This window comes from Lonchura striata, chromosome 15 (assembly GCF_046129695.1).
Source record: "Lonchura striata isolate bLonStr1 chromosome 15, bLonStr1.mat, whole genome shotgun sequence".
Lineage (NCBI taxonomy): Eukaryota > Metazoa > Chordata > Aves > Passeriformes > Estrildidae > Lonchura > Lonchura striata.
This window is the reverse complement of record NC_134617.1, coordinates 6,516,813-6,539,831: the sequence shown is the minus strand read 5'-3', so window position 1 is coordinate 6,539,831 and position 23,019 is coordinate 6,516,813. Positions and strand designations below refer to the sequence as shown.

The 23,019-nt window shown below is 45.9% G+C and overlaps 1 protein-coding gene and 1 pseudogene across 1 annotated transcript; both read left to right on the top strand.

Moving 5' to 3' along the window:
- Window positions 1-206: 206 nt before the first annotated feature.
- Window positions 207-7,619, top strand: LOC110482733 (neuropeptide Y receptor type 2). The gene is made up of 2 exons (XM_021552192.3): window positions 207-525; window positions 6,189-7,619. The coding sequence occupies exon 2, from the start codon at window positions 6,206-6,208 to the stop codon at window positions 7,388-7,390; it is 1,185 nt and encodes a 394-aa protein (XP_021407867.2). The 5' UTR covers window positions 207-525; window positions 6,189-6,205; the 3' UTR covers window positions 7,391-7,619.
- A 7,759-nt stretch (window positions 7,620-15,378) lies between these two features.
- LOC110482727 (E3 ubiquitin-protein ligase makorin-2 pseudogene) lies at window positions 15,379-16,328 on the top strand (annotated as a pseudogene).
- The last annotated feature ends 6,691 nt before the right edge of the window (window positions 16,329-23,019 follow it).

Sequence of the window (23,019 nt, the reverse complement as noted above, 5' to 3'; positions counted from 1 at the left end):
TGAGGGCAGATAACACATGCCCAGGTCTGTGGTATGGACAGGGAGCCTGCAGAGCTCCAGCTCCCAGCACTTCTCACTGGATGTGGTGGAAAAGCTTCTCTCTGCTCGATGCAAGAAGCCCCTCAGTGGCTGAACACTGTATAAACAGCAGCAGCAGGCTCCCTCCCCCTTTCCATTGCTGTTTGTTAAACACACGCTCTCTGCCTTTCTCTCATTCAGGAGCGAAGACAGCATCCAGCTTGTGAGACGGGGCTGTCAGTCACCCTGCCCGAGGGGCTCTGCGGCTGCTCAGGGAGGGTTCCGGAGCTACTCCTGGCCATGAAACACTCTCCAGCAGCCCCCATCCTCACCTGACTTCCTCTCTTCTCCGAGGACAGTTGCAGAAAAGTGCTTTTCACTCCTTTGCCACAGGTTGACTTCCAGAGAGTGGAGAGGACCAAGTGCTGTGTCCTGGCCAGCGATGAGACAGTGACTGGAGGAGAGCGGCTCGGCTCCTGGAGGAGGAGGAAGCTCTGACCTTTGCAGGTGGGTCAGGGAGGGCTCATCTGAGCAGAAGGGCTGAGATAGGGCCAGGTCTTGTCCATGTCACATTGTTTAGGCAAAAAAGGTCCAAGCATCTTTGGGAAACTGGATTTGGGGGACTGGCAGCCCTGAGAACTGGAATAGAGAAAGCAAATGAGATACTGACAGGAGAGTTTTGAAAGGTCCCTGAGCAGAAGCAGGGAGTGTGGGAAGCAGGATGTTGAGTGAGAACAGTCAGGAGAGCAGGTTGCTCCAGGGTGCTGCAGAACCTGGGCACATCCAGCTCCAGAGGGGCAGGTGAGGGACTGAGAAATCCTGTTCTCTCCTGCAGTCTGCCTCCTCGTGGCTTGGTACAAACCTCCATCAGCTCCTCCGTGCTGGGACTGCACACACTGTTGGCACTCGGCTGTCTGCCAGAGATCAGTGTCCTCAGAGAGGGAGATGCAAAGAGGGATATGGGATACAGGAGGAAAATCAGTGCTTGCTTTCTCTCAGCACCGATTGCATGTTAGTCCTTGATCAGAGAAATCCCCTTATAGTCCTGCTGCAGGTGCATTTCACCTACAGAGTTTCTGGTCTGTCCCAAAGCAGGATACTGCATTTTCTCCATTTGTTCTGTCAGTGAGTTGTTATTTCCCTCCGTTCCACTGTCTCACCTATCCCAGACTCCATGCATTCCAGGAGGTAACAGATTCCCCAGGTTAACCAGGATCCATCCACCATGCTGTCTCTTCCTTTCTGCAGCCCCAGCAACTGGTGTGTCTCTATTGCAGTGTCACCCATTGATCCCTATGTCCTAGCCAGCCTTGCTCTGCTCCCATGGCGCATCCCACAGGGCAGAGGGCCCTGCACTGCTCCCCCCTGCTTTCTGTAGGATAAATTCCCATGACAAAGCATGTATCCTTGCCAAACAGATCTCTTCTCACCACCTCCTTTTTCATCCTGTCCTGAGCTGGGTGATTACGGCATCCTCATTACCTCGTCCCCTTCAGAGTCTTCCGTGGCTCCAGCCTAGGCTGGGACACAAAAATATTTAGTGTGAGGAACCACAAGAACTTGCTGGTGTATCTCCTCATCCTTGCACTTTGTCTCCTGGTGTCAGGTCTGTGCTGGGGTTCCCCAGCAGCAGTTCTGGGTGGCAATCAGTGTCTGATGAGGTTTCTGCACCAGTGGCAGATAGATTACTTAAAAAGCTACAGCAAATGGTGCGCTGGTTAGAGGGTCTTCCCTTTTGCTGGAGTATCATAGCAAGGCAATCACCCCTTCACTGGAGACGGAGCTGGGATAATTTCTATCTGTTCTTTGGCTTCAGGAAATCATCCAGAGCTGCTGTTTGTCCTGAAACCTGCCCATTGCACAGAGAATACAAAATTTGTTCCCCTCCATCAGTCACATTTTGCATTTTCATGCAGTTCCTGAGATTTATGTTCAGGTTTTGCTGAGATGCAGAGTCCTCTCTGGTGGTGAATTCAAGAGGCTGGAGTTAGAAAACTTGGGCTCTGCCCAAGCCCTGCCATGGATGTGCTGTGTGGTCTCTGGCAGTCTGGTTAACCTCCATATCCCCATTTATTGTGTTGTCCTCCCTTAAATGCTGTGCTGTGGGGTGCAGGGACACTGAATGCTGCTGCCTCTTGAGTGTTGGAAGGGAACATGAAGGTGGTAGAAGGTGGCTTGTCCCAGGGTGACCACCAGCTTCTCATGATGAGGAATGGTCTCAGACCTCCCTGTCATGGACATCTGTCTGGATATGGGTCTGGGGATGAGATGAGTCAGTGCTCCTGACTGGGCTGCTGGAGCTTAAGGGATTTGGTGTAGTTGAGCTGCTTTGGAGGAAGGACGAGCATGGAATAAATCAGTGAGCCAAGCCATGGCAGTATCCATCAGCCTCAACCCTCACCCTCACACTGCTGTAGAAAGAGTTTGTCATAAACCGAAGAGCAGAGACTGGCCTAAGTCCTTTCACTCCCTCCTTTTGATGCCATGGACTCCAGTCTCAATGCTTGGACAAAAAGAGGAATTCTAATTAACAAGCTCTGTTTTCTCCAGCCCGTTGACCACCCATCCAGCCTTGCTTTCTGAACCCTGCCAGGCTTTACAGATGACTCTTCCAGCTCTGGATATGGCTCTTCCAGGTCTGGCTGTGCCTCTTCCAGCCTGGCTGAATGCCTGGGGCTGCAGCAGGGACATGGAGGGAGCTGGGGTGCCTCAGGAAGCAGAGGTGGATGAGTCCCAGGGCACCTGGTCTGGGCCCTCTGCAGGAATGGAGCTGTCACTTTGGCCACTGTCCCAGTCACTGACAGCAGTGTGCTGAGTGAAGGGCTCCTCTGTGCTTCCCCACTTCCCAAAGGCTGATCCCTGCTGGCACAGGGAACAGCTCTGTCTCCCTGGGAGCCATCCCTGGGTCCCAGCCCTGCCTCAGGCTGAGCCTCAGCTGGAGCAGAGGGTGAGGGTTAAGGTTATCTTGATACAGGCAGCACTCTGTTTCTGCATCCCTTCATGACAACTCAGCACAGAGGAAAGGACCTGGATAGTAATTCTGCCTCCTCCTGGCCTCTCCTGCTGCTTTCTTGTCCCAAAAACAGTTGAGTCTTAGCTCCAAGGATTTTTTCATCTAGTCTGGCAGGCCTGTTAGGCATGGGGCCTGACAGCAGCCTACACATATGTCAGTACTTCCATTACTTGCTGGAACAGACCTCAGTCCACTCCTAGCATCATCCCAGTGACCTCCAGGCATTCCCTGGAGTGGGAGCATTTATTATAATAATTTTTGTCTCTTAATTAAAATGTCTTAATTTATTTGTAATAGTTACCCTTTGGAGAAAAAACAAAACAAACAAAATCAAATAGTGACTCCATTAAGGCCATTTTGTTAGGAAGCAAAGCAGCTCCAGCAGCCATGATGTTCCTGGCTCCTCTCAGATGGTGGATAGCTGCCAGTCTCCAGCAAAAGGAAACAGCCTGAGATGTGAGTGCAGGAACTGGCAGCCGGTTGGTGGATGAGATGGAGAAAAAGAGAAGGGAATGTCCACTGGCCTGGTGCCAGGAGTTGGTACTGAAGATAAGTGGAACAGGCAAGCCACAGAAAAGGAGATAACAAGTGATAAAGTAATGCTGGACAATCCAGAAGGTTTAAATCCCAGATGAGTGGCAAGCAGGGAAAGTACAGTCACTGAAAGTGTCCCTATCACTTGCTGTGTTTCCTTGGCTGACCTTGCTCTCCTGGCAGTGGGGTTTGCTCAGGGCCAGCTGCAGCACAGGTGTCTGCCAAAGGGGCTGTGGCTGTGCCACCTTCCCAGGGCCCTGCCTGTTCCCCTGCTCTGCTTTCCCCTGCACCCACTGTATGACATGGCTCTGAGCTGCTCTCTGCTGTCTTAGAAGCTGGAGCTTCCTCTTGGTCTTTCCAAGGCTGGGGCAGGGGTGTTGAGGAGGTCTGAGATCACCCTTAAACAAACCCTGGCCCTAGCAGATCCACCCATTTTTTCCTTTGCTTCCTACCCTCCTCGCAGTAGCTATATGGCGTCCACTATCTCACAGTGTCTGAGCCCAACAACTTCATTTACAGGAACCAGTGGCATAAATCAGTCTGCAGAGTGAGGTATTAGGCAGGCAACTGGACAGGGAGAGGGAAAGAGAAAGGGTGGCAGCAGGGATGGTTTTACTGCAGGCAGCTCTTCTGCTGGGCCTCAGCAGGGTCCTGGCTTTGCAGCCAGCCAGGCAGACTCCTGGGAGCAGCTCCTGGGGGGAATCACAACCCTTGCCCTGAGGAGGGATGACAGAACAAGCAGACGTTTTAGTTTAGGTTGAAATGCAATTGCAAAGCATTCTCCCTTCCCAAGGTCAGGCTGTTCTTAAAGCTTTGGCTTGCATGGGACTTGCAGGAAGCCCACCAGCACCCAGTCAGCACTGCTCACATATTTTCTGGGACAAACCCAGTTCCTTCCTCAAGGATCCTGAGAAGATACCCAGCAGCCTGCCTCTAATACACACTTCATTTAAGCTCTTTGCCTCCCTCCCTTAGTGAAAGGGCATTTTACCCTCACAGGCCACGAGGACTGTCACCCTCTCTGCAGGTTAGAGAAAACACAATGTTTTGCTGACCTCTCTGCTTGGGCAGAGTGATGACTTTCACTCACTTTTGTTTAAGTCTGCAGTGGGAGTGGGGCCCCACTCACAGTGCTGGGAAGAGGGGATATAAGGGGCCATGTCCACCCCTCTCCACATAGCCCACAGCAATTCTGAGCCATGGAGGTTGGGCAGGGGCCACTAACAGAGCTGGCTTTTCTCCTGCTGTGTTTGGATTCAATAAACACCTTGCTGTGACAACGCTGCTGTTCCAGTGGCACCTAATGCCAGCCAGGGCTCCCAGGCTGCATCAGCTCTGGCCCCTTGGGCTCCTGCTCCCACAGCCATCCCACTCAGGCCCTCGAGCCCCAGGAGGCTGATGGATGCTGGGGCTCTGTCTCTCGGCCTGTCTGTGCCTGGATGCTCAGCAGCAGCTCTGTGGGAGGCTTGTTCACAGCTTCAGTGGTTTATACCCTGCACATGCATGTCCCTGTAGGAGATCCCTCCTCTGCTAAGCCAGCGGATGCTTGGGTGTCACCAACACTGAGAGGACAGAGAGGTTCTTTTAGGGATCCTGGGCAGAATGAAGATGGCACTAAATCATGGTGGCAGTTAAAGCTTTGTTTCTTCATCAGGGTATTATGATTAATGTAGAACTGAATTTATGATTGAAACAGCACAGGATTTCTACAAGAAGAATCAACATAGTGCAATCTACAAATATAAAAAATCAGAATTTATTAGTAATTTATGATTTCTAATCACCTAAGTAATACAGAATTTATAATACAACTTCTAATTTATAATCACCTGGACTGTCTTCAGATTGGGCCAAATCCTAAAACATGGTTTCTTGTATCATTGTAACAATCATAATCTAGACACAAAAATCCTATAAAGCTATATGAGCCACTCATTGAATCCTTGGAGAAAGCAGAGGATGTGGAGTGTCTCCTGGCCATAGGGTTCATGGGTCTCACTGTCCAGTAGCTCCTTACTTTGGACTTGTAACTGTGCTCTCTGTGCTGTCAAACCTCCCTCTTCTGTGATGGGGACACAACACCTGCCTGGCTGGGTGCCTGTGACCTTCAAAGCCACCAAGGCAGGCAACAATTGCCAGATGCCTGGGAACCCTGAGACTGGCAGGGGAAGGAAGAAGAAAACTGGTTTGTCTAGCTGCTTCACAGGACCTTGAGGGCCTGGTAGTGAGGGCCAGGGAATGACTATGCCACACATTTGATCACAGACAATGGCTCATGAAATGGCATTAGTTGTGCTACCCACATTACCGGGAGGAGAGCAGACAGTACTGGGTGGATTGGGTGGTAGCATCACTAGCAGGAACAGTGGCAGAGACTTATACAGAGGCAGAGGGACACATATTTTCACCTGGAAAGGTAAGAAATAAGAAATAGAAAAAAACTGGTGCACAATCTGGAAATAAATAAACTGTTATAGGGAGGTGGAGGACACCTTGACTTTGTGAGTGCCTTGTTTCTCTCCTTTCCTAGTTCTTAAGGCGTTGGGGAATTTTTGTAGGCAAGTAAATCTCATCAAAGATGAGTGCAACCCATGCTCTCACTTCTGTTATGTCTGTGTTCCAGACCCCCTTCTCCTCCTTATGGAAAGTGTCAGGCCAGGCATGGGACCATTGGAGGGAGCCAACAGCACATTCACCGTGGAGAAGATAGCATTAGATGAGAAGCTGCCACACGGCTGGCATGCCAAGGACTTTGTCACTCCTACGCAGGATCTCTCTGGGTCCCGCAGTGTCATGATGGACAGCACCAAGATCCTGGGGGTCCAGGTCATCCTGATTGCTGCCTACTCCCTCATCATTCTGCTGGGGTTCATCGGAAACTCCCTGGTCATCTACATCATAGTGAAGTACAAGACCATGAGGACTGTCACCAACTTCTTCATAGCTAACCTGGCCCTGGCAGACCTGATGGTGGACACACTCTGTCTGCCTTTCACCCTAGTGTATACCCTGCTGGACGAGTGGAAGTTTGGAGCTGTCCTTTGTCACCTGGTTCCTTATGCTCAAGCTCTGAGTGTCCATGTGTCCACTCTCACTCTGACTGTGATTGCCCTGGATCGGTACCGCTGTATTGTTTTCCACCTGGACAGCAGGATTTCCAAGAGGCTCAGTTTCACCATCATAGCTGTCATGTGGCTGGCAGCAGCTGTCCTGGCAGGACCTCTGGCCATCTTCAGGGAGTACCGATACGAGGAAATCCCATCCATTAACCTCAAAATGGCAGTTTGCTCAGAAAAATGGCCCTCTGCTAACAACAGAGATGCCACCATCTACAGTCTGTCCATGCTCCTCCTGCAGTATGTTCTTCCTCTTGCAATTATTTGTTATGCCTACACCAGGATCTGGTTCAAGCTGAAAAACCATGTCAGTCCCACTTCTAGGAATGAAAACCAGTGCCGGAGGAGGAAGACAACCAAAATGCTCGTGATGGTAGTTGTGGTATTCGCAGTCTGTTGGCTGCCCTTCCACATATTCCAGCTTGCCATCGATCTTGATCTGGTTCTTATCTTCCATGAGTACAAACTCCTGTACACTGTCTTCCATGTCGGGGCCATGTGCTCTACATTTGTCAACCCCCTGCTCTATGGATGGATGAACAAGAACTACAGGAATGGCTTCCTTATGTTCTTCCGTTGCCAGAACAAGCCCGAAAGCATCCACACTGAAGGCTCAGTTAGAGGGAGGTCTTACATCTTCAGGGCCAACACACTAAATGGGAGTTTCAAACAGACTCCTGGTGATGGAGCATTGCCCACAGAGGTTTAGGGATGGGACATCCACCTCCAAGATTGAGGCTGGCTGGGCCCAGAGACATTTTTGGGTGAATGCCTTTTTTTGACAGAACATTGTGCTGCCAATTATAGCTCCAGCAGCCATGTAGAAATATGAAATATCCCCTGTATCTCTTAAAACAATAAATCTGGTGCAATTTTGTCTGACCAAATAATTTAATTTTTCCTTTCGCTGTGTTCAAGTTATGCATGGAGACACAAGAAAAAAAATAACACAGAGAGAAGGCTTTCATTTAGCCAGAAAAATACACCCTTCTTGCTATTTCCATTTGCCAAAGTGGGTTGCTCAACCTTTTACCCCCTGACACATTGCACATTACAAATGTGGAGCTGATATTGTGTGAGATTGTACATCTCCTACCCAGAAGCCTTAATGATTTGGCTAATGCCTCCAAGGGGAGGGAGACCTGCACTCTGTTCTGCAAACACCTGCTTGTTAGTGCCATCACTTCTCTGACCTGGGGACAGAGTGGGCTGGCACAGATTGCATCTGGGCAATTCATGATCTGTTGCCCAACATTTGCATAAATCTGCATTTGTAACCCACAGGATGTAGTCAAGTCCTCTGAAAGCCCAGGAGGTGGCAGTGGCACTACTTACCACAGTCTTCTTTACAAGTGCAGAAGCAGGGCTTTGGGAATGCCTCATTAGCCAGGGCTTGTGTGCCAGCACCCTGTAATTAGCAGGGAGGAGAGCAGGAAGGGAGGCAGATAGGCTCAGTTTCAGTCCTGTCAATCAGCTGCCCCAGATCTTTCCTTTCCTAAGGGATTGTCAAGGGCAAGCAGCTAAAGATGCGGTTCCTGCCATGCAATAACTTGGCAAATGCCAACAGGACCAAAGAGGCAAAAAACTGCCAATTAAACCTTTCTCCAAGGCACTCAGAGTGTTTAAAGCTTTCTCCTTGCTGAGGCTGAAGGTAATATGGGTCTGTATATGGCTGCTTCATTTCAGAAGACAATTGTAACCTGCTTGCATGGTTTTCACAGATTTGGTGTCCTCTGGTAGAAGACATGGAGACTAAGGAAGATGTATTCTTTCAAACCAAACTGTGTTCTGCTGCTGAAGGCTTGTGTCAGCTGGGGAGTGTATTTTTAGCTCTGCCATCAAAGGAGTCTTGATTGCTACTGTGATCTTGGTGTCATCTCTAAAAGTCAGTGTTCATCAGATTGGAAAGTAACTCCCAGATGCAAGAAAGACACTCAATGGATCTCCTCATAAAAAATAAAATTAAAAGAAAAAATTTAATTTGTGGGTCTTCATGATGCACGGGTAAGAGGTAAGAGGACCTGCAGTACTGAGTACACCAGCCTGGATCAGGCTGCTGGGCTGTCACACCTGGGTCCTCAAGAGATCAATTGCCAAAGGGTTTATATGAAATTCTGCCTTCTCTCTAGCTTGACCTGCCTCTGGCCTTTGTTCTTCAGCTCATCTTCTAACTGCCACAGTAGATTTTCAGCTCTTTGTTTATTTCTGCTCTCTGATCCTCCACTCCATTTTCCTAAATAGGTATAAGAAAGTTGTTTCTGGTTCCTTCCCAAGAGGCATCAGTGCCAGGGAAGGGCTGCAGACCACACTTCATGCTTGGAAGCATGGGCATGTTGGTGCCTAATAACCTCCTGAGCACCCGACCCTGCAGATCACAACCTGGCCTTCTATCCAGGGAGATTCAGGTTCTACCAAGATCCTGCCAGGAAGTCACTGGTGATCCAGTAAACAGGTCATCTGCTTCCTGACAGGCCAAGACATGATGGGAGAACCAAGACATAAGCTAACCTTCCTCATGTGAGTGCTGTGGAGTGGCAGTGGGAGTTTACTGTTTCATCCTGATGGAAGGGGGAGGATATTCTCCTCCACAACACTGGCACATTCTGTCCCTACTTAATGAGCTGGTCATTTCTACAACCCATCCTCCTGAGGAACTCTCCCCACCTTTCCATCAAGCTCCAAGATACAGGGAAATGTTTATGCTTTAAAAGTTGCTCAAATGAGTGGAAAGAATTCAACTATTGCCAATAAACACTTCAGAAAGTGATTTAACGCTCAATAATATAAGTCAGAGTAAAATAACAAATTTAGCAGTGCAAACTTGGAAGCCAATCATGCTGCCAGGCAAGATGGATGAGGAGCTAAATTGCTCTTCTGGAGACCTTGCCAAAGGTTTTGTCCTGTGACACCACACAGAGTATCTAACTGCAGAGCAAGGCAGATAATGACATTATGAATGACTGTTTAATTTTGAGCCCAGACTTTTAAAGTAAATATGGATAAATAAATAAACAGATCCAAGTTCTTAAAAAATAAGTACTGGCAGTGGCATGTACAGGGGAGAGGGATTTTTATGCTGGAGCAAACTGAGAAGGAGAAACTATTTACTTGAAAGGTACCAGCAAAGTTCTTGTTTGCTCTGTTTAATACACTTGTGCAGCTTCACTGATAGATTTGTGCCAGTGAGCTTGCTGTTTTTTCCTTGCCATTGGAAAAAGTTACAACCTTCCACACCCACTGCTGGCAAGGAAACCAGCTCTTAGTTGTGTATACTATGTGTATTCCTGTGGAAAACTGTGATGCCTCTATTGAGGGAAAGGGGCCTTAGTGTCCAGTACCAAACAGAACAGGAGAAGGTGGGGAGTAAGGAAGCAAAGCTGCTTAACAAAGGGTGGTCAGAGTAGATAAAAAGTATGTTTTGACTATTGTGACTGCATAGAAGACAAGAATTAATTTGTTTCCATGAAACAGAAATCTCGTGGAGATGAAGGTTCCCCAAATATTAACAACCTGCTAAAGATGGCCTTACTGCCATGATCAGCTCCATGAAACCAAAGATCAGCAGCTTTTTTAGCTTTTGAACTATTTAGAGCTCAGGACAGGGTATGACCCTGCTCTGTGTGTGTCAAGGGCATATCCTTTAGTAGTTACAGATAATCTTGGAGTCATCTTCCCACTGCCTGTTCCTTGCCAATGGCACATCCATGACTACCTGGCCAGTGCCTCTCCTCTCTGCAGAGCTGCCCTGGTGTCACTGACACGGGACAGAACAGCTCCTGTCACTGGCACAACAGCTGCCAGGGATGAGCTATTTCATTACAGAGCTGGAAACACCGTGACAGAAATGGAATGAACAAGTGTTTAATCAAAGCTTATCTGGAAGACAGTGCTGTACCTGGTGGCCAAACGAATTTCCTCTAGGGCTCTTCCTGATTCTGCTGACGTCCTTCTCAATATGCTGCTTCTCTGAACTGACCTGAGAATATTTCACAGATTTTAGGGGGGAGATTCTGAATTCCTTTAGAAGCATCCTATTTCTTATGCTAGGATGTTCCTTCTGGTCACATCATACAAATCTTGTATTATAAAATGTACCACTGCACAGTTCTTAATTGCCTAGAAAATTATTAACTTTGAATAGACACAACAGGTGGCAATGCCCGTAGCTATTCCATGCAACCATTCCTCACATGCCAGTCAAATCCAAGAACAGCTGAGATGTGACAACTTCTTAGTTTAAAACCAGCAGCATCAATAACTGTTGTTCCCTACAACAGGATGCTCTAAGAGTTCTTGAGAACCAGCCTCTTATCAAACTTCCAGCCTTGACAAAGCACATCAAAATTTGCAGAGCACATGCTGTCCTTTGGACACAGGAGCCTTTCTAAGCACTAGAAATTTTGCCTCTAAAACACTTAGCTTATTCTGAAAATCTCTTCCCATTTAATTTACAAAGCATACACGTCTGTAAAAGGGTAAAGCACATACAGAGAGCAAAGGTTTGGGCTTTTTACTTTTCCTTGTCTTAAGGCAATATATTCAGCTGGCACTTCAATCAATGCAGGGTGAGCTGTGTCCTTTGGTCAGGGCTCTCTCAGAATCAAAATGTGACATGCTCCTACATTTGTCTGGGCTTCATCCTGCTCCTAGAAAGGCAGATTCAGCCTCTCATGCCTCTCTGCCTTACAGTAATAGATGCCCTCTCTCATTCTCCGTGGAAGCCCAAGCAAACAATGTCAAATGGCACATGTTTTATTCAACATACCAACAAATGTATCAGCAGAAACACTGCTCTGAGCTTTGCACAGAGGCTCTATAGGGAAATACACACTAGTCCAAGAAAGAGGCCTTTCCTCTAACATATGCTAATATGTCGGAGGAGCTGGAGCCAGTTCTGTTCTGCTGAAGGAAGTCTCAGACAGTTCAGCCTTTCCCTTGATATCAGGTGTTAATCTTATCATTCTTACAGCTAACACTGTCCAAAACCAAATTAGCCTTTGGGCAGAAGCTGGGGAGTTGGCACAGTCTTCTCATGCCTTTGTCTTTCAGTTGTGTTATTGTGTGATTCCACCAGGGTCTCTGAATATGCTGGGTTTTAAATAAGGCCCCATAATCAGCTACTCCAGTGAAAATCAGGAATTACTGCAACAATCTGGGGAAAAAAAGAAAAGATTCTGGGTTCATATGGGTAAGCAACATTTTATCACTTGCATTTGAAAAAAAACAGAGCTTTGTTTTCCTTTCAGTTTTCTCTTATCTAGCTTGGGATTCTTCAAATGCCAAAAATAATATTGCATATTACTGCCAGAACATTTATCTTCATTTTGAGCTCATTTCAGAGACAGGACTTTCTCAGGAGAGCCTAGGAAGGGACAAAGGCTATGGTTTTAAAGCTCATCCTTATCTTTAGTCTCAGTGTTTTTTAAGTTAAAAGACAAATCAGAAAAAGACAAAGTCACTCACATCAGGGGAGGTACCAATTTATCTTCAGACAACACAACTTCTATTTAATTTTCCATCCAGACACCCCATCACCCATTGCCATAGTGTTGTACATACACAGGGCTAGATGAGGTTGGGGGAGGAAAGCATTTTTCTGCTGCTAATAGCAATACTTTAGTGTCACTCATGATTTATAGCCAGCAAAAAAATGCTTTTTCTGCTCTATGTTTTGTTCACTGTAATGAGTTCAGAAGGAACAGTGCAGATGCCTCATGGAGCTCACAGGAGGAAATCTTCATTAGTCCAGTCCGCTCCAGTGTGGTAGCAAGGACTGGGAACATTAGAGGAGAAACCCTCTTGTTTATAACTAGCTTATTGTAGTGCACAGACATGGAGTTGTCACTGTCGCTCTGCTAATGTGTCACAAACTTTCAGACACTGCTCATCTTCAAGATTCACAAGCAGCTCAGCCATACAGTGCTTCTTGCTGGTGTGTGGAAGGAAGAAGGAAATTAGGGGACAGAAAAAGATTTCAAGATATTCAGGAGAAGATGAACCCTTGGATGAAATCTGGAGGTTATATGGTTCTTTATGTAACCTGGGCTAGATTGTTGGCTCTATTGGGAGCAGGTTCAAAGGGGAATGAACTCTGTCATGGTGCAGGAAGAACAGAGCCTCTATCAAATTAGAGACAAGTAAGAAATAACAGCAAACCTGGATCCATCATGTCCAGTACTCTGTTGCAGATTGAGGCAATAAAAGATGCTATTTAGGGAAAGCACACTTGCTTGGCCACTTAAGTGGTCCATTCCCCTCATTGCCCTAACAACAGCCACAATTGTTGTATCAGCTACGTTAAAGTGGACATCCCTGCCTAGGGTATTTAGTGTCCATGTCTAGACTTTTTGCTTGTGATTTTGTCTAATTGCTGCCTGACTCTGACAATTCTGTCTGCTTCCCAGGGCAGCCAGTTCCAGAAGTTCACTTGCACAGTGTGATTAAGTACTTCCTCTTATCTGTTAAAACCAACCTCCTATTAGATTCAGCATATGCCTGCTGGTTCCAGGACTTCCTGAACAGCAGCTGAACCAGAGCTTACCTAGGGCCTTCTTCCTTTTAAAAATCTTGGTGCTGTCCTCATTTTTTCAGCATTCTTCTCTCCTGGTTCAATTCACATCTCCTAAGACAGTTTCTTCATCCCTCATCATCTTGTGGACCTCCTTTAGTTCCACAAATACTACAATGAGCTGAACTTTGCTCCCAGTTCCTGTGAAGGAGGGGGATCCATCAGTTTTGTTCTGAACTTGCTTGGGATCGATCATATGAGTGCTTTTCAGTAGGTGAGGAGGAAGGATACCTCTTGAATAGAACGTCAGGCTGCCTCTCCCTGGCTGCAGTGTTGCTGTATTCTTAATGAAATCTCATTACACTGGTCACTGAGTCAGTTCAGTGAATCGTGAATGCATCCCCAGTTTTGTTTTCGACGATGAGAGACACCCTGAACTCTCTATCCAATAGATTTATCCAGGGGAAAGACTGGAGTCTAAATGATCTGATAGTGAACAAGTGTCATAGATAACAGCTTCATCTGTCCATTCCATGAAACTGAGAAATTAGGAATTATGCATTTCAGGAAAAGAGTGATGAGGTTTTGTTACTTGGCAACTGTAGCTCCCACATATTTTGGAAAAAATCAAGAACATCCTGTACCTCAGAGAAATCAACCAACTTAGGTGAGGAGGAAGGCAGCTGGCAGCAGATCTCCAAAACTTTGAGCTGGAAAGATCTCGTGGGGCTTGTGGAAGCAAAAATTGCTTTATGTCTTCATGCTCCTCAGCTTGTCTCCTCCACGTGACTGTCTGCATTAGTTTCTGGGCTCTTCATGGTGAAATAATCCATTGTTCTGCCATTTCTGTCTTGCAGAGGCATTTCACAGCCATCTGAATGGGCTCTAATCCACCTGCCAGCTGCAATCAGCACACAGCATGGCTGCACTCCTGTCAGCCAAGATTTGAGCGCCAGAAACAAAAACCTTCAAAAGAGGAATCAGCAAGAGATCTGCATGTGAAAACTGGGGAGGGAGCAACCAAACCTGAGGGCTGGTGAGTGTACACACAGGGATAGTAAACCCAGGCAACAAGGTCAGAGTAAAGTTTGATTTGCCCTCTGTAGTGGCAGTTGACTTCAGACAAGAATTCAGACGTGTTTATTAGATTAATAATTTAGGGCTTCAGTTGCTGGGAGCCAATCTCCAAGGTTGAGCTCAGCAGATGGCTGTGTTGCTGGGCACCAGATAATGCATTTATGCAGTGGTTCAGCATTTTTGGTCCAGTTTTGTTACTGACAACTTTGCTGTGTGAAATCCCATTTCTCTTTCCTAGCTTGCATATAAGAACCCAGTGGTTTCAAAGAGCAGATCTTAAGTCTCCAAGACAACCCTGCAGTAACCAATTAAGTAAAAGTAAGATAACAAAACTACCATGGCAAGAACTGATTGAAACGGTCTGTTGCCTAAAGGAATGAGATTGTTGCAGTGGCAAAGACGTCTTATTGCAGTCCTTGTAAGGTCTGACTGGCACTGCAGTCTGTTCTGTGAAATTCCAGTTGGCTTCAAGTAAAACCAATGACAGTTGGGTTGTTAATACCCAGTAGTTATTTGGAATCCTGTTTTTTCTAATTACATCATTAAAAGGACATGAGCTAATCTCACTGCAACCAAAGCAGCTGGAACAGCCTGGCAAGAGCCTGTGTCTGAGACACAGATATCAAAGCACTGCTCACAGGTGTCCCAGAGAGTGGGGAGAGATTCTGGAGTATTTTCATAATGTACATAGTATAACAAAAGATCACAGGAAATAAATCTGAGGGAGATGGAACTTCTTTTGCTAAACCATTCCTGCTCACAGGGTGTCTCACCTCTTCTAGGGCTCCTGTGATGGTGGTTTCATCTGCTCCCCACACAGTCTAATGTGAGTCCTTCTTAATTCTAACCAGTAAATCTCCCTTATTGCAACCTATCACTTCTTGTCTCCTGGCAGACACAGTTTATTACCTTCTATACTGCACTTTTACCTATTTAAAGGGTATTATCATGTATCTTTTCCACTTCCCCCAGACTAAATCAAGAATTTTTTTTCTGTACCTCCTTGCAGGGTTCATTTGCTGTACCTCTGGTTGCTCTTACCATTGTCCTCTGGACTCTCTGTGCTCAACAACCAGAAGTCAGGGCCAGGGGCCAGGCATTGTGCTGCCACAATGAGCACAGAGCAGGTGATGTGCAGGTACTACGTGCAGAGAGAGTGTTGGGAGGCAAACAAGTTTCTGCTCTCACATAATTTGCCTACAAGCAAATCCTCCACCATCTTCAAGTACTACCAGAAGGGACAGTGTGCCTACAGTGCTTGGTACAGGTGTGATCAGATGAGGGTCACAGCCCCAGGTGAGCCACAGCCACCGTGCCATCCCTGACAGTCCCCCACTGCCCGAGTGTGGTCCCACCACCACATGGAGCACAGAGTAAGAGGAGGCTCAGGGACAGAAATCTGTGTGGCTTGAGTGAAGAGCAGCAGAAGTCAAATGCCCTCAGAGTTGTGCTGTGCTGCAGCAACCAAAATATTAATCTGGAAGTGAAGTCCCATTACCATTTGGAAGCAATTTGCAGTGGACTGGGAACTCCTGTGGTGACAGGGAGCAGCTGTGTCCATACATGGAGGAGGTAATGTGGCACTTGGGAGAGTGCTGCCTGTACCTCCACAAGATCATGGGTGACATATGTAGGTGGCAAGTGCTTCACTCTTTCAACCAAGAACAGAGGAAGGTTCACAAGATTATGTGCATGGCAACATTTGAGCTTGATATGGAGAAGGCCTTTGCTTTCCAGGCCAGTCAGGTCAAGGTGTGCAGCATCTGTGTGGAAGTGCTGTGTGAGAAACCACCAGCCTCTGAGAGGAGGTTTGGCATCCTTTCCAATTGCAACCACACATACTTCTTGTCCTGCATCTGGCAGTGGAGATGTGCCAAGTAGTTCAAGAAATCCATCATTAAGTCCTGTCCAGAGTGCTGAGTAATATTCAAGTTTGTCATTCCCAGTGTGTACTGGGTAGAAAAGCAGAAAAAAAATGAGCTGATTAAGGAGTTTAAGCAGAGTGGGGGAAAAGCCCTGCAAGTACTTTGAAAAAGGGAAAGGAATGCGCCAGTTTGGATGAAAGTGTTTTTGGAAGGAAGTTTTGCAGGGAACAAAAGGGCAGAAGGAGATAACAAGGTCCGACAAAAATGTTAGGTTCTCTGAGCAATTGCTCTGTATGCTGGAATGCACAATTGGGAACTACTCTTCTCCAAACACAGTGACTGCCTCTACACTATGGCAGGAGACCAGGCTCTTTGTTTCACTGTCAGCTGAGCTATTTCCATGTTCTGACTCATCCACGCCTGTTTCTACACCAGTGAAAGCAGCAGAATTTGCGGCATTGTTCAAGCCCTCACAGGTGAAAACAATTATGAAGCAAAAGTTTCCCTACTAGTTGCACCAGTCATACTGAGTTTTTCACTTTTCCACTTGGGGATGTTGCCTCATGTGTGCAGCTCTGGGTATATTCACAGCATGACCATGGTTCTCTAGGACAGAGGGACACAAGTGACAGGAGGCCACAGTGATCATGTCTAAACCTGCCTTTCCTGGGGAACCTGGTACCTCACAAATTGTCTCTGAGTCAACCTCAGGACTATTTTTTGTGCTGCCTTCACCTTCCTTCACTCCCTCTCCATGCTGTGAGTGCAGCAGTCACCTCCTCCTCACTGTCCTGTGTAGCTCCTGTTCAGGCAACTTTTAATTGCTACTTTTTCCACCTTCCCTTGAAGAACAGCATTTACATTGTATTTCCTTGTGGATAGAAAGTATAATTATTTTCAGTTCATTCTCTTTTCCAGTTTTAAATCCCTGATGAGTTATCTTAGACTGCTGAGCCTTGCTTTCTTCTATGACACAGGACAAGTGCAGCACCCAGAGGCTTGTAAATCCTGTCATCTGTGCTGCTGCAGCAAAAAGCATTGTCTTTGAACACATCTTACAACGATTGTGTTGCCATCAGCTGCGGATCTAGGAGGCAGATCTTATTGAAAAGTGCTGCTAAATACTCAGAGAAAAGGAAATTTTGAATTCTCAGGGGTAAATATTTATTCTGGAAACTCAAAAAAGTAGTGATTTGTGAATCAAGGTGTGGGAGGGTTTTTAGTGGTGACAGTGCCTGGAATTTTTCAGCAGCTTTTTTTTCTCTTGTTGGGACTTCTCATTAACAAGCACTAATGGTCATGGCAGCAGCTCCATGGGTGTCCTGTCAAACAGAAGAGCTGGGGCAGAAACTCTTTGTGCCCTCATTACTCTTTTGTCTCTTCAAGTTCTGTTTCAAGTCAAGGATTCCCCTTGCATTTTTATGGGGCCATTCCACAGATGAATGAGCAGCTGCTTTCTGATTCTCAGAACATATTTCCCCTTTTTTACAGTTCTCATCAGGTCTGGTCACACTCCCACATATTCTGATATTTCTGTTACCCTGCATCATCTTAGGAGAAATAAATTAATAAACTCCCTTGCATGCACACCTTTCCCTGTGTCCACTTAAAAACCAGTCCTGTGGCAAAAATTCTTCAGTTCTGCTTTCAGATAACTGATGATCTATGACAGCAAGTTACATATGAAGTTCCTAAACAGAATTTAATATAACATTGTTGCAGTGACTGTAACGCAGTGCAGATTTGATGTTTTCAATCCAGAGTTACAAGGGCATGCACTCTTACCAGCCTATTTGATTATAAAATCCCTATCTCTGTTGTACTGTAGGCATTGGGGTAGCTCAGTTTGCTGGTTAATAAATTCTCTTGGATGTCTATAGCCCTTTTATAACATCTAGGACTTCTTGAGTTTTATGGTTACCACAATGCTATATAGAGCTCATTCCTTCTATTTACAGGTCATTGTGCTAATAAATATGAGATAGATGCCTTTGGGCATTAATTAACAGGTGCATCCCTACAGTATGACAAGGAAATTATTTTGGCTGGGACTTTCCAACAGTATATTATCAGAGGGGATTGTATGAACAAGTCTGCTTGTTGGAAGGAAGCATGGGTATGGGAGTTCATTTCTGGCTGTCATCCTATTTCATAGTCTGCAAAACCTCTGTAAGACAGTGGATCTCTGAAGGTTGGAGGCAGCTTGCCTGTGTCTCTCTGTGCAAACTGTTCTACTGAATGTCTGTTCAGGAACCCTCCAGAGTGATGAATATGTCAAGTCACTCCAAGGTATTACATGAAAAGAGACCCTGGCACCAAGCTCTGCTTGCCAGAGATTTGCAGACATTTAGAAATGCTGTCATGCAAGCCAAGATACAACTCCAAGTTCTTTAAATTCCTGCAATGATCAGACAACTGCTGAATGTGATAAGGAAAAGATTTCAGTTCAAAATGGGCTAGGGAACAGGGAGGGGAGAGGAGAGAGACAGTAGAGAGATACCAGATAGGAGGTGCAGATGTTAAAGCTTTGATGTTCTCTCCTTCAGCAGAAAGAGTGGAGCCGAGATTAGCAGCACTGTGCTGAGTAATGGCATTATCTTGTTCAAAACACCAGAAGATGCAATTGTGAATGTCACTGTGGGAGAGTACTTGATCATCCACTCAGTTTGCTCTGTTTGAAACCAGATTAATATCTGAGACCAGGATTGCACCTTTTATACTTGACAGTTGGAGCTGGTTTTTGTTTTCAAGCAAAATTCTCCTTGCTGGAGTGGCATTCCAGTACTTGTCCCAGGGCAGTAGTGTGGTGTAAGCCAGCAGCTTCTACTGAAGGAGAATTTCTCTCCTGGCTGTGCTTTGACTGTACTGTTCTGGTGCAACACTGTCAGCATCCCAGACATACATCAGACATGACACTGGACAGCACACCTGAGCCTTCATTTTTTTCATGAACAAGGCATAGCAGAATGAACAAGACTCTGGAGAGATTCAGAGGTGTTCTGTATATCCCAGAAAAGCTCTAGTGGTATATGAGCTCTTTCCAATGTAGCACTAAATGATTCACATCTCTCCTGTTGCTCATTGCATCTCCAGGGGAAGATGTGAGTGCAAGGAGTGGCTTGTTCTGGTGGCTATCTCTAAAAAATATGTATTTAATTATCTTGTAGGAGGCAAGATTGAAAAAGCAGTCTCACTGCTCTGGGGCCAGAAGTCAGTGGAATTTATAAAGGATCTCAGGTCCTGGGATCCTGCTCATTTTGCATTCTGAGATCAGCTTTGAGAAGACTCTGCTGTTTCCTACCCAGTAAAGCTCTTCCATTATTGTGGCAACCAGCTGTGCTGTGCCAGGAGAGAAGCTGTTGGCTCTTGCTTTCACCCCTGGCACTCTGCTGCCCTTTGCTGCCACAGTGAGAAGTGTGTCAGCCTTTTGAGGAAGCTTTTATTGGGCAGGGGTGAGGACCAGCACTGCTGGGAGATGGCTTCCTGAGAACCTTATCCTGTTCTCCCAGAGGTCCTTGCTGCTGCAGCTACACAGTGACCAAATCCCTGTCTGTGCCAGGTAATGTACAGCTGTGTGATGTGTGGGCCTCCTGTCTGCACTGCAGGGCAGAGAGATAGTGTCAGCCAGATGACTTGGAGATTTCCTTTCCTTGTTGGCTCTACATTCCTGAGAAAAAAATTAAGTTGTGGCGCCCACACTATAAGGTGGTCACCCTGTGGTCCTGCTGTTTTGGTGACAGCTGTGGGGCAGCTGTGCTGGAAGATGGAGTTTCACAGTGACAGGAATAGACGTTTATCTCAATCCAGTTAACTGCTCTTGGGCTAAAAATATTTTAGGGCACCCCAAAAATCATGCCTGACTGTTATGAATTTTCAGGGATGTTGAACAGTGAGTGACTCTACTGGGTTTGGGAGATATCCATCTTCAGGTATTCTTTTTAATCTCTTTATATCTCTGTTTTTTAATCATTCAGGTGGGAAGTGAACAGCAGCATTTACCTGCCTCCCATCACATATTTGCATATACTGTTGTTGAGGAGGCTTCACTGCTGCTGCTGGCAAAGTCTCAGCTGCACCTTCAAGTGCCAGAGCTTTGGGTAGCTTTTCCTTCACAAATCACATAGATCAAGTCAGGCTTGTCATAGCGAGCAGGATCAACACAAAGAACACTCTAATTCCACCTGGTTATGCCTTCATAAGGGGCAGCTCCTTATTAATGAATGGGTTTCCCATTCAGTGAAACCCATTTCTGTACTTGACAAGTTGTAAAGGGATCTGAGCAAACACACTGCATTGGGAGCAACAAAAAACACCCAACATGGATCAAAATCATCAACATGCTTGTAAAAGGAAGGAGGATTTATCCTGATTCATTTCAGGAAGATGTCATGAGTGTGCCACAGACAGACCATGCTCAGGGCTCCACAGGGGTTTGTACAAGAAAATAGAGAACACAACTTACAAACTGTGGGAGAAAATTCAGAATCTCTTTCTTGAGGCAAGACCATTTTTCTGGTTCACTGGGGAGAGCTCTAGCTTAATCAGGGATAATGACATGATATCCCTGATGTTCCTGAGGAAAGAAATGAGTAGGACTGAAATGTTTACTTCAAGAAAATATATTTTGGATCCGATGAAGAGTTAGACTTCATCAAGACTTTGCCTTCAATAGCCACCAGCACTGTATTCAATCCTCTCTAATACACTCTTAGGGTGGCACAGGGTGTTTAGAACTTGTCCTGGTTTTTAGACAGTAATGAATTTATTCTTTAGATGGGAAGTTGTTCAGCTCCTGTGGCTTTTTATCTTGACACAGTTTTTTAGATGGGTGCATTATTCATGGGAAGTTTTAGTGGGCTTTGGATACTTGCAGATATCCTATACTGCTCTGTGATCAACTGGCAGTAAAGCTGGAGGTATTTCTTCCTCTGAGCTTTGAATGGTTATGTTTCCAATTCACTTTCCAAATCTGAACGAAATTAGAATTTCCAATTTCAAAAGCTCTCCCCTTTCCTTTATCAGCAATAAAGAAGAAATGGGAACGCTTGCCTGGCCTGTTCTGCACTGTTCATTATTTTACACAAATGTATCACTAGGTTTCTCTTCTTCATAAAGTCTCTACAGACAGGCTTTTAAACTGTGCTTCTTCTGATAGCTTTCATTATTTTCAACACCTAACATATAATACTTTTATGTCTCATTTAGTGGAAAACTGTAAAGATCAAATTTCCGTTTAAAATATGAAGCCTTGCTAACAGTTTTTTTGAAACAACTAAAATAGAGAAGTCATATGAATCATTGCTTCTCTTCTATTACTTAGGAAAAAAAAATTTCTAGAAAATGTTTTCTGTAACCTTTTTGAAAGAAAAATATCTCACTGACTGTAAAATATGTGCTTGTTTGCCTGCTGAGGACAAGATTGGTTGGATGGTGACTCAGGAGCCAAAGCAATTTCAAAGAAGAGAGGTGGGTTCTGTTTTATAAACAAAGAAATCCCAAGTGCTGTGTGTGGCTAGAACTGTCTCATAAAGAAATTGAAATGTTTATGATCCTAGAAGATTAAATGAGAGATTGGTGCAATAACTCTATTGGTTTAATGTATGCTTTGTTTTGGATAACACAATAAGAGATCTTTTGTTGTCTAAATTGAATGTAACACTTTCAGTCCCTCTTCTTGTTGATTTTGTGCTGTAATTCAGTAACAGCCCAAGTTTTGTTTTGTTACACCCAGCCCCCAAAACCTGTGCATATAACCAGAAACACTGAAAATGTTAACATTTCTGAGATCCTTAATGTTTATTCTTCCAAAGAGCTCCCAAACAGACCAGAATTCACCAGAAATAAAACAAATCCCTTTGTTGCTTTTCCACTGGTGCCATTTCAAAAATAGTAACATTTTTATTGCAGCACTTCTGAGGGAAAGGGGCTCTTTTACCCTTCAACAGTCAGATGCTCCTTCTGTGTCTCCAGTCCTTTGGCTGCTGCTCTCACACCGTGCAGTTACTGTCAGCACCAAGCCCATGGATGGCACGATGACATGGGAGCTGTAGCAGATGTGTGCATAGAAAGAGGGACAGGTTCAGCGTGGTTTTACTCTCAGAGGAAAGAAAGTGCCCAGAGTCACCCAGTGCAGTGTCAGAGTAAATCTCAGGAAGTTTAAAGTAGCTTGGAAGGATTCATGGAAACTGTCCCTGGTGACTACAGCTGACAGCAGCTCCCCCTGGCTACTCCTAAATCCCCTACCACTCCCCCTTGGCCACAGCAGGTCCCATGGGGGTTTAAGCTCTGCAACTCCACGGGGAAGATGATCCCCCCCAAGCCCTTGGCAGTGTTCTTTTCCTTTCTGCCACACTGTCTCAATCTCATTTGGCTTTTGTTTCAGGGGATGGGGTCACGAAAGCCTGCTGGAAACTGGTGCTGCTCGAGGTGACACACAGAGATGATGTCAAATCACACTCTGGGAGGACACCTCTGCCCCACAGCACTTACACGACAATGTCGTGGTCACTGAACTGGAGCAGGGCTGGAGCATCGGGAGGCTTGCAGGTGGGGGAGCTGGAGCTGGATGAACTGCTACTCAATAGCTGAATAATCTGTTACAATTTCTCATATTTTTAAGCAGGCTCTGAAGTCAACTCTTCAGAAGTGAAGGCTCGTACCTGCTGCAGTTCTGTGTGCCTGCCTGTCTTTTGAACTCCTTCAAAGAGGCCCTTGTACTTTGTCAGGAAAATGAAGAGGGAGATCCCTGTGCAATCTCCACCAATACCTTTTATTTCCTGAGGTAATGATGCACGAAGTGTCCTGGGGAGAGAGCGCCCTTCCCGCTCCTGACACAGCAGGGGCTCCCTCGGGCTCACAACAGATACCTGGACACAGCTGCTTCCCCTG